At 41.9% G+C, this 14,122-nt stretch overlaps 1 protein-coding gene across 3 annotated transcripts in view; it reads left to right on the top strand.

The window, feature by feature from the left end:
- TSHR (thyroid stimulating hormone receptor) overlaps nucleotides 1–14,122 on the top strand; it is a 159,933-nt gene that overhangs the window by 103,685 nt on the left and 42,126 nt on the right. For all 3 annotated transcript variants that reach the window (XM_043920155.1, XM_043920156.1, XM_043920154.1), the window contains one exon: nucleotides 11,928–12,005. In XM_043920155.1, the coding sequence (XP_043776090.1) occupies nucleotides 11,928–12,005 (78 nt within the window). The remainder of the gene's footprint in view (nucleotides 1–11,927; nucleotides 12,006–14,122) is intronic.

Genomic DNA, 14,122 nt, shown 5'->3' with positions numbered 1-14,122 from the left:
TCTGCAGAGGAGAGAACCCCAAGGCAGGCTCCCAGGTATTCGTGTTTGATTTGTTTTATAACAGTTTACTGAGTATTTTTAAACAGTTGTATTTTTTTCAACTTCAGATGTTCTGTTTGCTTTCTAAAATATTTGCCAATTCATTTCTGTAATTCCATCTTTTTCCCCCCTTTAAACATTTCATGAATAGTTGTTTTATGTTCTGGAAAATGATCATTGCAAAATCTGAAGACCTGTGTTTCTAGGTCTGTTGTGCTGTATGATGCTTCTCAAACTTTACTGAGCATATAGAGCATTGGGGTGGGAGGGTCTTGTTAAAATGCAGGATCTGATTTATGTAGATCTGGGCTGAGCTCCAGGATTCTGTATTTCTAACAAGCTTTTAGGTGATACGATGTTGCTGGTCCATTGACCGAACATCAACAGGTGGCAAAAATAACCTGTACAATATATGCTAATAAGTTCAACATCATTATACCTTGGTGTTACTCCCTAGTTCTTGCTCTTTATCAGGTTTTTGGATTTCTTAGTACTTTATATCAAGTGAAGATCCGAGCACCTTTCTCTAGACTGTCTAGTTGTGGGCTCATTCAGGTTGATGTTAGTCACTTGTTTAAATATATAATTACAGGGACTTCCTGTGGTCAAGACTTCCAGTGGTTAAGACTCCACCCTTCCACTGCAGGCAGAGAGGGTTCAATCCCTGGTTGGGGAACTAAGATCCCACATGCTCTGTGGTGTGGCAAAAAAAAAAAAAACCAAAACCCAAAACATAATTACAGGGTAAGTCTGAAAAGACTCTACTTCTGTCTTAACTTTATGTACACATCTCACACAATCCTTCATATATTTTTCAACACATTTACTGAACACCTTTTACAACCCTGTGTGCGTGTTAAGTTGTTTCAGTCGTGTCTGGCTCTTTGCAACTCTATGGACTATAGCCTGCCAGACTGCTCTGCCCTTGGGATTCTCCAGGCAAGAATACTGGGGTGGGTTGCCATGCCCTCCTCCAAGGCATCTTCCTGACCCAGGGATCAAATCCACATATCCTGTGGCTCCTGCATTGCAGGCAGATTCTTTACCGCTGAGCCACCGGGGAAAGCCCTCAACGATCCTGGAACTGTGCAATACCAAGATGAACAAGACCAATGTACTCCCTGCCCACACCAAACACACATTCCAGTGGCCTCAACTTGAGGGCAGAATATCAAGGGTCAGCGTATACTGGGGAGAAATGTACCCAATCCAAAATACACATTTCAAATAGAAAATAACGCTAACAATCCTTGCTTGGAGACCTAAGCATGATTTTCCATAGTTATCACATTAAAAAATTATTAGCATGCAATTTTAATATTGCATGAGTTTAACCAAATATTTTTCCTCTTTATACCTAGAAAGCCACGACCCTTAGGGCAGTAATCTTCCCAATTCAAATTTTCTATGAATGAAGTGGGGAATTGGGACTTCTCAAAATAATTAAGTCAGCTTGTAGATACTTAGGGTGTAGAGATTTCAGAAGACTGTCACACTGTTAGGGACACCAGGGTCATCACAATGTTAGCATTAAGGCAACAGAGAACCACATTAGCAAACGCTCCATAGGGACAGTGAAGAGCCTTTCAGTCAGGGAGATGAGAACTAGTCACATGACTCTGAATTATCCAGCATGTCCAGATGAACCCAAATTTGCCTGAATCCAAATTACTTTTCTGGAATTCTGGATAAGAAGGACAAGAAACCAACCTTGAATATACAGTAATTCATTTCTAAAACTTTTGTTTTTCCATACGCAAATGATTGCAATGCCCAAAATGAGGATCCATAGACTTCCCTGGTGGCTCAGATGGTAAGCATCTGTCTACAATTTGGGAGACCGGGTTCAATCCCTTGGTCAGGAAGATCCCCTGGAGAAGAAAATAGCAACCCACTCCGGTATTATTGCCTGGAAAATCCCACGGACGGAGGAGCCTGGTAGGCTACACTCCATGGGTCGCCAAGAGTCGGACACGACTGAGCGACTTCACTTTCTATGAGGATCCGTGCTCTCAGTTATTTGCCTCCTTATCTTGCCATGTTTAGTCATTGGACGATATCACCCTCAATCACTCTCGGGTATCTGACAAGAGATTTGGGTATAAAATTCAAACTTTTAAGTTCTGCAGAGCAAGGTTCTCAGTACTGGCTACCAATTTGAATCACCTGAAGAGATTTGGAAGCCCTGATACCTGGATTTTACCCCCAGATATTCTGGTTTAGTTGGTCTGAGTGTAGCCAGAGCATGGGAATTTTTTAGAAGTCTCCTCAGGTGAGTCCAACCTTTGCTTTACGCAAATGTCAAGAACCATAGCTGGACTTCTCTGGTGGTTCAGTGGTTAAGAATCTGCCTGCCAGTACAGGGAACTCAGGCTCAATCCCAGGTCCAGGAAGAGCCTAAATGCCGCCACGGAGCAACTAAGCCCTGTGCCATGACTACTGAGCCCCCAGCACCCTGGAGCCCGCGCTCCACAACAAGAGAAGCTACCACAATGAGAGGCCCAAACACCGCAGCTCGAGAGTAGACCCCACTCGCTGCAACTAGAGAAAGCCCACACACAGCAATGCAGGCCCGGTGCAGCCAAAAATATAAACAAACACCTGTTTTTTTTTTTAATGTGGCTTTTTACATTTGATAGAGCTGTCTAGTGGCCAGGTCAAAGCCAGGACCTGGAACCCCTAGTTCAAGACTCCTTCCCGTATGCCCTGCTGGGATTCACTGTTGCTGACTTACCAGCCACCTCTAGGCCTGGACACCCAACTCCTCTATCTGCTGCTACTTGCTTCATAGCCCAGGATAAGGTGTATCCTTCTTAGTCTGTTAAAGATGTGAAACACAGAAACTAAAAGATCTTGCAGAGGAGTGGACTCACGCTGGAGAAAGGAGGTCACTCAAGACTTAAGACACAACCAGCGGAAGTTTCACAGAACAGTTACACCAAGCACCAGTGTGCTTGTGAGAGTCTGACTTTACCACTGCAGCAAGGTCACCCGCTCAGCCAACTTCCAGGCGAGGTTTGAGTGAGGGGCACCTTGATGAAGAGGCGGGCATGATCGAAAGTTATTAAATTCAAAGAACTGGGACTAAAATCAGTCCATATACCTTCACCATTTTGCTTCAAAACGCCTTGTGCCTGCTCATAACTGGCCTCTTGGTCGTGCTTAGAGAACTCCACAGAGACTTCAGGAGGTTTCCAGAGCGAATCTTCCTTAATCAGCAGACTACTGTGCTAAGAGGATCTGGGTGTAATCTGGTAGCCTGTTATTTTACAGTTTGGACATAAAGTCAGCTGCAGAATATCAAGAAAGTATAGATAAATTTTGTTGAGGAAAAAAAAAAGGAAAAACTAACAATGGAACAATAATTTCTATCCCAATTTCTTCCCAGCTTTTGTGGTAAGAGAATAAATCAGGTTGGGGTAAAGGAATGTATTTCCCAAACTATGTTCTTTGAACTCTCTTTCCATAATAAATTAATGAGGTTTACTTCTTAAAAGCTGTTCATGACCTTATAAAGTTAAACAAAGTGTACAGCTGGACTTCTTAGGTCTTTTGATAGAAGAATCTGAATTACTAGTATCCAGTAGGAGGATCTGGAGTAGGAAATGGCAACCGGCTCCAATATTCTTGCCTGGAAAAATTCCATGGACAGAGGAGCCTGGCGGGCCCATGGGGTTGCAGAGTTGGACACAACTGAACACACACATACACATGCACACACACGCACACAACAGGAGGATACAGTATGCAGAGCTTCTTAGGGAGGTCTTGGTTCCAGCAGCCTCTCTCTGGACTGGTATGCCACAGAATACTTTTGGGGGGAAGCTACTTAAGTCAGAGAATGAGACGTTTGGATGGCATCCATGAACATGAGTTTGAGCAAACTCTGGGAGATAATGAAGGACAGGGAAGCCTGGTGTGCTGCAGTCCACGGGGTCACAGAGAATCGGACAGGACTGAGAGACCGAACAACAAAAACTCTCAAGAAAAATCTGATAGACTGCTGTGTTGGGAGGCAGGTAAATTTAACAAGGTTTGTTCAAGATTTGTACAAGGTTTGTAACAAGGCAGGATAAGGAGGATATAAGAGCCAGTAAAGTTTCAGATCATTCTGGGGTCTTCTGAAGTTAAATCTATGAAGAGGTTATGAAGGGAGACTGTTTCTACCTTCCTACCAGCCTTCTTCTCAGACCATATCGTGGGCTCTGTGAGAGCCTTGGCTGATGGGAGAGGGTTTTTCTGTTGAAGACAGTGGATTTTAATTCACTGATTCCCCGTTCTAGTCACTGCTATCCCTTGAAACATAGGAAAGAATCAATACATCATTTTCACATACTTTCTTGACATTTTTATGTAAAATCTGGAAGGGTTTCACAAATGTGGGAAATATTTCTTAACTGAAAATCATTTTTGCCTTGATTTTTAGAAGTCTAGAGCTGAGATCAGCAAACTTTCTCTGGCAAGGGCCAGATAAAAAATAGGTTGGTCTTTGTGGGCCATAAGATCTCAGTCATTGTTATTCAACTCTGCCTCTGTAGTGTGAAAGCAGCCACAGGCAATTCATGGTCACATGTGGCCACATGTCAATAAAACTATTTATAAAAACTGGTGGCAAGTAGAATGTGACCACATAGTCATAGTTTGTGAACATCTGATCTAGATGAGGCCATGAAATTAAAAGATGTTTACTCCTTGGAAGGAAAGTTATGACCAACCTAGAGAGCATATTAAAAAGCAGAGACATTGCTTTGCCAACAAAGGTCCATCTAGTCAAGGTTATGGTTTTTCTAGCAGTCATGTATGGATGTGAGAGTTGGACTATAAAGAAAGCTGAGCACTGAAGAATTGATGCTTTTGAACTGTGGTGTTGGAGAAGACTCTTGAGAGTCCCTTGGATTGCAAGGAGGTCCAACCAGACCATTGTAAAGGAGAGCAGTCCTGAATATTCATTGGAAGGACTGATGTTGAAGCTGAAACTCCAATACTTTGGCCACCTGATGCAAAGAACTGACTCATTGGAAAAGACCCTGTTTCTGGGAAAGACTGATGATGGGAAGAGAAGGGGATGACAGAGGATGAGATGGTTGGATGGCATCACTGACTCAATGGACATGAGTTTGGGTAAACTCTGGGAGTTGGTGATGGACAGGGAGGCCTGGTGTGCTGCAGTTCATGGGGTCACAAAGAGTCAGACATGACTGAGCGACTGAACTGAACTGAACTGATCTAGATGTAGATATTCAGTGAGGATGACCATTGTGTCACGAAATATGGAGTCTGTTTCTCCCAACTCTGTAAAAATTAAATGGCTAGCATGGGATAAAGATAAGAAGTATCTGGATAAAAATATTCTAGGGTTTGAAAGTTCATATTCAATGATGAAATAAAACAAAGATTTTTTTTTTCCAATCAGTATTTGAAATCTAAACTTAATCTCTGATCCTGTTATAAAAATAAATGTTCCATCTATTCATTCTATCCTAATTTTTTGATTCCTGGTTGATAGAAACTAAATTTTTCTTAGCTTCATTCTCTTCAGTAAAAGGTATCCTAATAATGCAAGGTAAAAATCAAAATAGTAATCATGATAAAGAGTCCTGGAACTGGAAGAAGATAAATAAGGGCTGAGCTGCAGATGGAGAAAACAGAGGTCAGGTTTCCATAGTAATAACAAAATAGTACTGACTTTGTGATTTTAACATGGAGCTGTTGCCACCAGCCTCAATGCGAATTGCGCTTTAAAACTAATGTAAACACATCAGGATTCTATAATTACCCTACTAGAGTTCAAAGATTTTATTGATGTAAAATACTTTAACTTCTAATTTAAACAATTGCTCATCCAAAACAGTGATTATTCCCCATTATCTGCCTCATGTCAGTGTGCTGAAATGAGCAGATTTGACCTCCCCGAGACCTATTTTTTTAGTGTAACTGAAGAACATGACTGCAGCCAAGTTGGACAAGTTCCACATTGAGAACAAGCACTGATGCCTCCGCAGCAGTTGGGTAATTAGTTAAAAGTTCATGAACGTGATGGCTGGTGCGCGGGCCTGTGACTTCACATGGAGCTCTGCACACTGTCACCACTCAGATGTGAAATTAATAACAACACCAGCATCCCTTGCTCAGCAGGAGTTGAACCGCTCTCAGTGGCGGGTTAAGTCACACATCCGTTCTTTGGAACCTCTTCTCCGCCCCTCCACACCATCAGGCACGAGGATATGTTGCTTATCTCAGAACGTTTCATTCTCTGTAGAGTACTTTCTATCGTCAAATTCTAGCAACAAGCTACTAACTGACCGTAAACATTTGGGCAGGAAAAAATACCGTTTTGACGGGCTACGGGGGCACTGCAACACCAATCCTTATGCACAGAGACGTCAACACAATCCATGTACTAATTAGCATCACACATTATTACAGGCAAAGCCCCACAGCTTGGAGCCCTGGGAAAAGATGATCAGAGCAAAGATTATAGGATCAGGCAGGCTATTATTTCTCATGGAGTAAGTATTTGAACAGCTTGCAGGATATGCTCCAAGGCTGGCTCTTACCTCTGCCTATGGAAACCTTGAGCATTTTCTCACCTGTTGCTGTTTACAGACAGGTATTAGTGAGCATCACCGACTCAGTGGACATGAATTTGAGTCAATTCTGGGAGATAGTGGAAGAGAGAGGAGCCTGGCATGCTGCAGCCCATGGGGTCTCCAAGAGTCAGACACAACTTAGCGAATGAACAACAGTCCTGATTTCTGCTACCAAAAAGTTTATGGATCACTGAGAGCTGGACAGTTATTTTCCAAATAACTGATGCTATGAGAGGGAAACACAGTTCCCTACAGAAGTATTCCCATGAGAGTCTCACAACATAAACAGGTACCCTACAGGGATTATGGAAATGCAGGCTGAAATTCTATCTTGGAGCCGCGATGTATCCTAAAACACCCTAGAGAACAAAGCTTAGCGGCACCCACAGCTTGCCTTGCTGCAATGTCCTACTTCTCCCTCCGACATGTCCTCACCTAAACATAATGTAGAGGGTGCCTCCAACTAGGAGGTACCCAGCACCTGGACTTCCATGTGTTTATTCAGCTTGTTTTTACTGAATGGCTGCTACGTGCCAGGTGTGAGTCCAGTGGGGATGAATGTGAGCCATGTCTGCAGTACTGAGTTCATCAGTTGGATAGTCTTCCGCACCTCACTCCTGACCATCTTCATTTTTCTGACCACGCTGTTCTTCCGTGCCTGTGAGATACACAGCACTTCAATCAGGGCAGGGCTTAACTCCCCTCCCCTTACCTGTACCCCACACCCACCCCGACCCCCATATGAAAAAATCTGATATATCTTTTCTACGAGGAACTTAATTTCTTCCAAGAAGTTCTCAAAGAGGCATACATGCTCCAAAGAGTGAAAAAGTATGGAATACACACATGGAGCAGTGTCTATCTTATTTTTTAAAAAGATACCAGTCGTTTTCAAATAAGCCCTTCCTAGTATTTCGAAATCCTTTCAAGAAGTCTTTCTTTTCACCGCAGACTCCAAGACGTTCTACTCTTTTTAGTCTTTTACATTCATCTTGTCTGTGGAAGAGAGAGTTTAGATGATCACACAAATATGCCCTCAATATGAAATAATCATCGTCTGGAGTAGGTTACCCATGCAGCCCTACCAAGATTTGTGATTGATTTACCCAAGCTGGCTTACAGACTGTGGATTCTAGAGGAATCAGGATAAGTCAGGGTCAAAGACTCAATTTAAACTTGACGTTCCCCGTGAACATTATATGATACATGGGGCTGATGGAAGTCCACTCTTCCTGAATATTAAGGCTTCTGCAAATGTATTCTCCCACCCCATCTACTTTGCTTCAGAAGGAAGGTAGAATCAGCAATCTGAACCCAGGGATAACACTTCATGGCATTATCATCATCTGTGATAAGAAGATAGCCTCCAAATTGCCAATGGCAGAGTGGGGGTTTCACTTTTAAGCACCTCGTTATTTCTAAGGGATGAAGTGTACAAACAATCCTTGGTTTTAGAGAAGGCAGCCTCCCCCCAAGACTCAGTTCATCTCTGTTCAAGTTGGCTGCACCCTCTCTTCATCCTGCTGCTCCCCTCCTGGACTCTGGCTGGCTTTCCCAGTTTAAAATCTTCTGCAGCATTTCTGGTAAACTGTAGCACTTATCAACCAGCCTCCTGATCCTTGGGGGCGTATTGAATATCCGATGAAAACACTGCAGAATTGGACAAGCAATTATTTAGTTTTACAATAATTTCTACTGATTAGAGCAAGCCGATTTTCACTTGCGGCAGTCAGAGATGAGGAGGAAAAACTGAGATGAACTCACCAATCCTTACTTGATTTTCAGCAGTCTGGGAACAGAATGTGATCTGCAGGTTGTGTGGTCCAAAGAGTACAAAAGGGGACGCAAGTCAGCATGGCACTTGTGCTGAGTCTGTTGTCTTTTTACAAAATCATGCTGTTCAAGATCTTCTCTGCAGTTCTTGTTTCTCCAAGGTGGCTTTTGTCTGCTCTAGCTATCACTGACCATGAACTCTGTAGACACGTTGAGTTGAAGGAGAGTCACACAGTGTTCAAATGAAGTCTTTGAGTGAGACTTATATGACAGCCATTCATCCAGAAGGCACAGACTGGCTGCTGGAACCTCTTACTTGGGTCTTTGTACATATATGAGGTTAATTGGCCCCCTCCCTCCATTTTTAGACTTAACAGTACCCTGGAAGCTTGCTATCCAGCCATTGCCTGAAGAGGCCACATCTGGACCATACCCTGTGGCATTTGTAAACAAGCTGCTTGTCACTGCCATCTGAGGAGTCAGTTGTTGCCAACACACCATATGATGATTGATTCTCTATTACTTTTTCCTTACAGTGAAAGTTTAGCATGGCCCACCTCACTATTTTGAAGGAAAAGTGCATTGCTTTTTTGATTCAATCCTTTACACCTTCATTCAGGAGATAGTTACAGAGGCACTGAACTGGGCATTGGTGATATAGCAATGAGTAAGAAAAGAGCTTACATTCTGATTGGGGAGACAAACAATGAAAAAGTAAACAAAGAAGCAAGATAATCACAGACTGTGGTAATACCATGAAGGAAATAAAGAGTACAATGAGGAAAACAGGTGGTGGCTACTTTAGATCAACTTCGTTCTGAACCTCGATTTGAAAACAGGTGTAAAAGATCACAAAACGTATTAAAAAGCAGAGACATCACTAGTCCGTCTAGTCAAAGCTGTGGTTTTTCCAGTGGTCATGTATGGATGTGAGAGTTGGACCATAAAGAAGGCTGAGCACCGAAGAATTGATGCTTTTGAACTGTGGTGTTGGACAAGACTCTTGAGAGTCCTTTGGACTGCAAGGAGATCCAACCAGTTCATCCTAAAGGAGATCAGTCCTGAATGTTCATTGGGAGGACTGCTGCTGAAGCTGAAACTCCAATACTTTGGTCACCTCATGCGAAGAGCTGACTCATTGGAAAAGACCCTGATGCTGGGAAAGATTGAGGGCAGGAGGAGAGGGGGACGACAGAGGATGAGACGGTTGGATGGCATCACCGACTCAGTACACACAAGTTTGAGCAACTCTGGGGGTTGGTGAAGGACAGGGAGGCCTGTTGTGCTGCAGTCCACGGGGTTGCAAAGAGTTGGACATGACTGATTGAACAACGACAACACTGTATGTAGTCGCAGTATTTGTCATTTGGTTAACCCCTCATCCCCCATCCAGGAGAGGGAGACTTTGTTGGCGGTTGGTAAAACTCTTCGTCCAGCTGCCCCAGTGGAGACCCTTCTGTGGCTCTGAGGCTGCCCTCTCTTCTTCAGGTTCCATCCTGGACAAAGGACTGGAGGAGCAGACGGTGGGCCAGGAGGGGCCGGGGGCCTGAAGCTCATGGAAGCACTGCTCCTGCTCTGCCTTCTGACCAGCGACAGAGGCCGCCTCCCCCAGCTCAGCCACAAACACAGCCACCCTCCCTGTCCTCAGTCTCCCCCCGAGATTCAGAGAAAGGGAGGAACAGCCAGTTCACCGAGGGCAAGTTCCTCTGTGCGGGCTCTGGAGAAAGCATCCTTCTGACTCAAAGTGTTCGTGGCATACTGTTCCTTTTTTTAAAATTGAAGTATAGTTGGTTTGTAACGTTGGGTAGGTTTCAGGTCTACAGCACTGTGATTCAGTCAGAGATATATATACATATAGTTTCTCAGATTCTTTTCCATGATAGGTTATTCCAAGATAACTGTACCAAGTATAGTTCCCTGTATTACACAGTAGATCTCTGTAGTTTACCTAGTTATCACACTGTCCTTTTTTATTAAACTGCTTATGTTGGAGTATAGTCGATTAACACTGTTGTGATAGGCTCGGGTGGACAGCAAAGGGACTCAGCCATACATATACATGGATCCATTCTCCCCCAAACTCCTTCTCATCCGGGCTTCCAAGTAACATTGAGCAGAGTTCCCTGTGCTATATAGTAGGTCCTTGCTGGTTATCCTTTTACATATACCAGTGTCATGCTATTCTTATTAACCATCATCCTCAAGAATTTTGCATCATGAAGAGCAAGCACCATAAGCAGAAAAATGGAAGCATTATCTATATCTAAACAGATCTCCAAAGAGTCTCCACTATATTCACACTGCACCAACAGGTGACTACTCACTGACTCTAAACTGACTTGTCTATATGGTGAATTATTCTAAACATGTGTAAATTGAGATCATTTATAATAAGGAGATTATATATATACATACACACACACATATATAATCTAAAAGGAAATAAAGATATATCTAGAAAGATACATATATCTATAAAGATATATTTATCTAAAAAGAAATTAAAAATATATATTTATATATGTAATACTTGGTTTCTTTTTAGATAACTTTGTTTTCTAAAACAGCTAGGAGAAAAAAGCCAGTTTCAAAATACTTGAAAGCTTTTATCCATTTAGAGGTAATTTTGTTTTTCAGAATCCCTTTATGACTTAAATTGCTTCAAAAATATTTACCCCTCAAATGCCAACGTGTTTTCAAAATGGAAAGATCAAAGTGTCCATCAAACCACTTCCATGGAAGCTATATTCTATAATCTTATCAGTATAACCTGCCCCTGCTCAGAATTGCCAGAGAAAATGCAGACCAGCCAATTAAATGTGAATTTCACATGAACAACAAATAAACTTTCAGTATAAGAATGTTTCAAAAATTACGTGGGAACTATTTATACAACTGACACACACACATACACACAATTTATACTAAAACATTATCCAGTGTTTATCTTAGTATCCTGCATTATTACTTGCAAAGTCTGGCAGCCTTTCCCCAAATAAAAGATCTGAATCTGCCAGTCCCCATCACCACTCACCACCTTCACCACCTTCACTGAATACTTGATATAAGCCCAGGCATCAAAAGTAAATGGAAATATTGATCAGTATTGAGGAACAAAAATTAATTTGGTTGGTATTGAAGAGAATTAAAAAAACACAGTCACCATTGGCCAGGTAAATAGGGAATTGGGCAACTTATATAAAATCTTTAAAATATGTAAACTAGATCATAAGCAAGTTCACTTTCAAAGACTTCAGCCATAATGAATGCATCTAAACCTTGCACAGTTGAAACCTAGAATATTTTGAGTGCTTAAGACAGAAGAAGGTAAGATGTTTTCTAAATCCGTGTGTGTGTGTGTGTGTGTGTGTGTATGTGCTCAGTCGCTCTTTGTGACCCCATGGTCTAAATTCCTAAAAAACAGCTAGTGGCTAAGGAGACCACACTCACATTTTATTTTGGTATTTATATTAACTTGCTTAACCTCGCCTAATCCATTCTCTCTGTGTGTGTCTCTCTTTCCAGTTACCTGAACAAGAATAAATACCTGACAGTTATTGACCAAGACGCATTTGCAGGAGTTTATAGTGGACCAACCCTGCTGTGAGTGAGACACATGGGAGAACATTTGCCGTTTGGTGCAGGGGAGGGAGGGGAGTAAGACGATGAGCTGATGATGTTTATGAGGGGAGAACGCTGTTGTCTTGGATAAAGGTTTCTGCTAGTGCTTTTCTGCCCAGCTGTACAGGCTACTGTTCAGAAGAAAGTCCTTGTCCTTCGAGACTCAGAGGGTCCCACACTCCACTGTGCCATCCTGATGCCTGATGCCACCTTGGTGTGGACATTCATGAAGGCCCTCTTGTGGAAAAAAAGACATCTTTGAGCAGCTGATGTTTGCAGGCATGAGGTCTACAAATAGGCAGAGGGCACTCAGTCTTTGCCGAGAAATGACTGTGCATTGCACAGTGCACGGCAGTAAGAAGGAAGAATATGAATAGCTTGATTCGTATCTGGGAAAACTTACAATCACTAGAAAAGAAAAGATGTGAACATTTTTGTAAAGCAGCATGGAAAAAACTGTATGTTTGCAGTTGCTCTGATTTATACTGCTACCTCCATATCTAATCATGATCAAGTCCTGTCGATTCTGTCTCCCGCAAGCCTCTTTATCAGGACCACCTTCTTCATCCTCTCGGTTTTGCCTTAGTTTAGAATTTCATTCTTGAGCACTCGTTCCGTCCTTCCCAAAGTGGAACACAGCCACTCAGGAGAAGCACAAGACAATCCACCAGAGGCAAGAAGTTTCCATCTATAAATAAGAGGTTCCATTAAGTAGGGAATGGGTGCAGCCTAAGGCAACAGTGGGTGGTCCACAGTCTTGAAGACTTACACCCTCACTCTTTCACTTTTAATGATTTCACTTTACTTTAAGATTAAATGCACCCCAGTTGAAAGGGTTTATGATCTTACTTTCTTAACACACAGCCTCCATATAACAGGGCAGAGTGACCCTGAAAATCTCTTGTACCATACTGGGGTTCACTGGTAACTCACGGCAAAGTACTTAAAAGTATTATGCATTTTTCTTCTTACAAAGAGACATGTGAAAATAATTGTATTGACCTTTTCCGTGAATTTTTTTTAACCTGGAAGATATTTTTTAAAGATATCTTTAACTGCTCCTTTGAGATAAAAGGTGATATTTCACCAATGAATGAGGAAACTTGTTGCTTTTCTAAAGAAATGTGTGCTTTGGAAAGAGCCTTTAGAAACAGGTATTTGGAAACATTTACATGTTATGTAATTTTCCTGATGAAAATAGTGAATATCACTTATAAAAATATTTTTAAAAATCAGAAATCAAATACTAACATGTTTTAAAACCTTTTGAATTGAGTTGCAATGGGTAAAATCCACATGTATAATATATGAAAATGAAACATCTTTAGATTTAGTTTGCAGAAACTACTTACTGACATCTGAGAATATGGATTTCAATAAAAACATATTTGATTACTAAATAGGATTGAGAGATGAGAATCTTAATTTAGTAAGTACAGCCAAGCCTGCCCTGTTCCATTTGGAACCATCTGTCTTTGTGAGGTAACTTTTTCAACTGACAGCGATATAAACCAAAACCAAAATAAACTGACCCAGAAGCAGACCCTGAAGAGCTGAATCAGAAAGGGTTAAACAACAATTTTCAAAATCAGTAAAATATATTTAATGACATTTTTGGTGAAATATTTTAAAAAAGTATTACTTGTCTTTATCCTATCCTTCTAAATGTATGGTTGGGCTTCACTGGTGGCTCAGATGCTAAAAAATCCGCCTGCAGTATGAGAGACCAGGGTTCGATCCCTGGGTCGGGAAGATCCCCTGGAGAAGGAAATGGCAACCCACTGCAGTATTCTTGTCTGGAAAATCCCATGGACTGTAGGCCTGGTGGGCCTATGGGGTTGCAAGAGTCAGACATGACTTAGCGACTAAACCACCACAATAAATATTTGAATCACGCTTCCATAAATGCTACAGCATTTAAATAGCAGTCACACGTTAAAGATAATTTAGTATGTTGCCTGTATGGGAGAGTATCTATTTCTGCTTCTTTGAAAGTGGTAAATTGTCATTGTTGTTGCTCAGTTGCTAAGTCAAGTCCAACTCTTTATGACTCCATGGACAGTAGCATACCAGGCTCCCCTGTTCTCTACTATCTCTGG

Source organism: Cervus elaphus, chromosome 12 (assembly GCF_910594005.1).
Source record: "Cervus elaphus chromosome 12, mCerEla1.1, whole genome shotgun sequence".
In the NCBI taxonomy this organism is placed as follows: Eukaryota; Metazoa; Chordata; class Mammalia; order Artiodactyla; family Cervidae; genus Cervus; species Cervus elaphus.
Note: the sequence above shows the minus strand (reverse complement) of the source record. Positions and strands in the feature narration are given on the sequence as shown.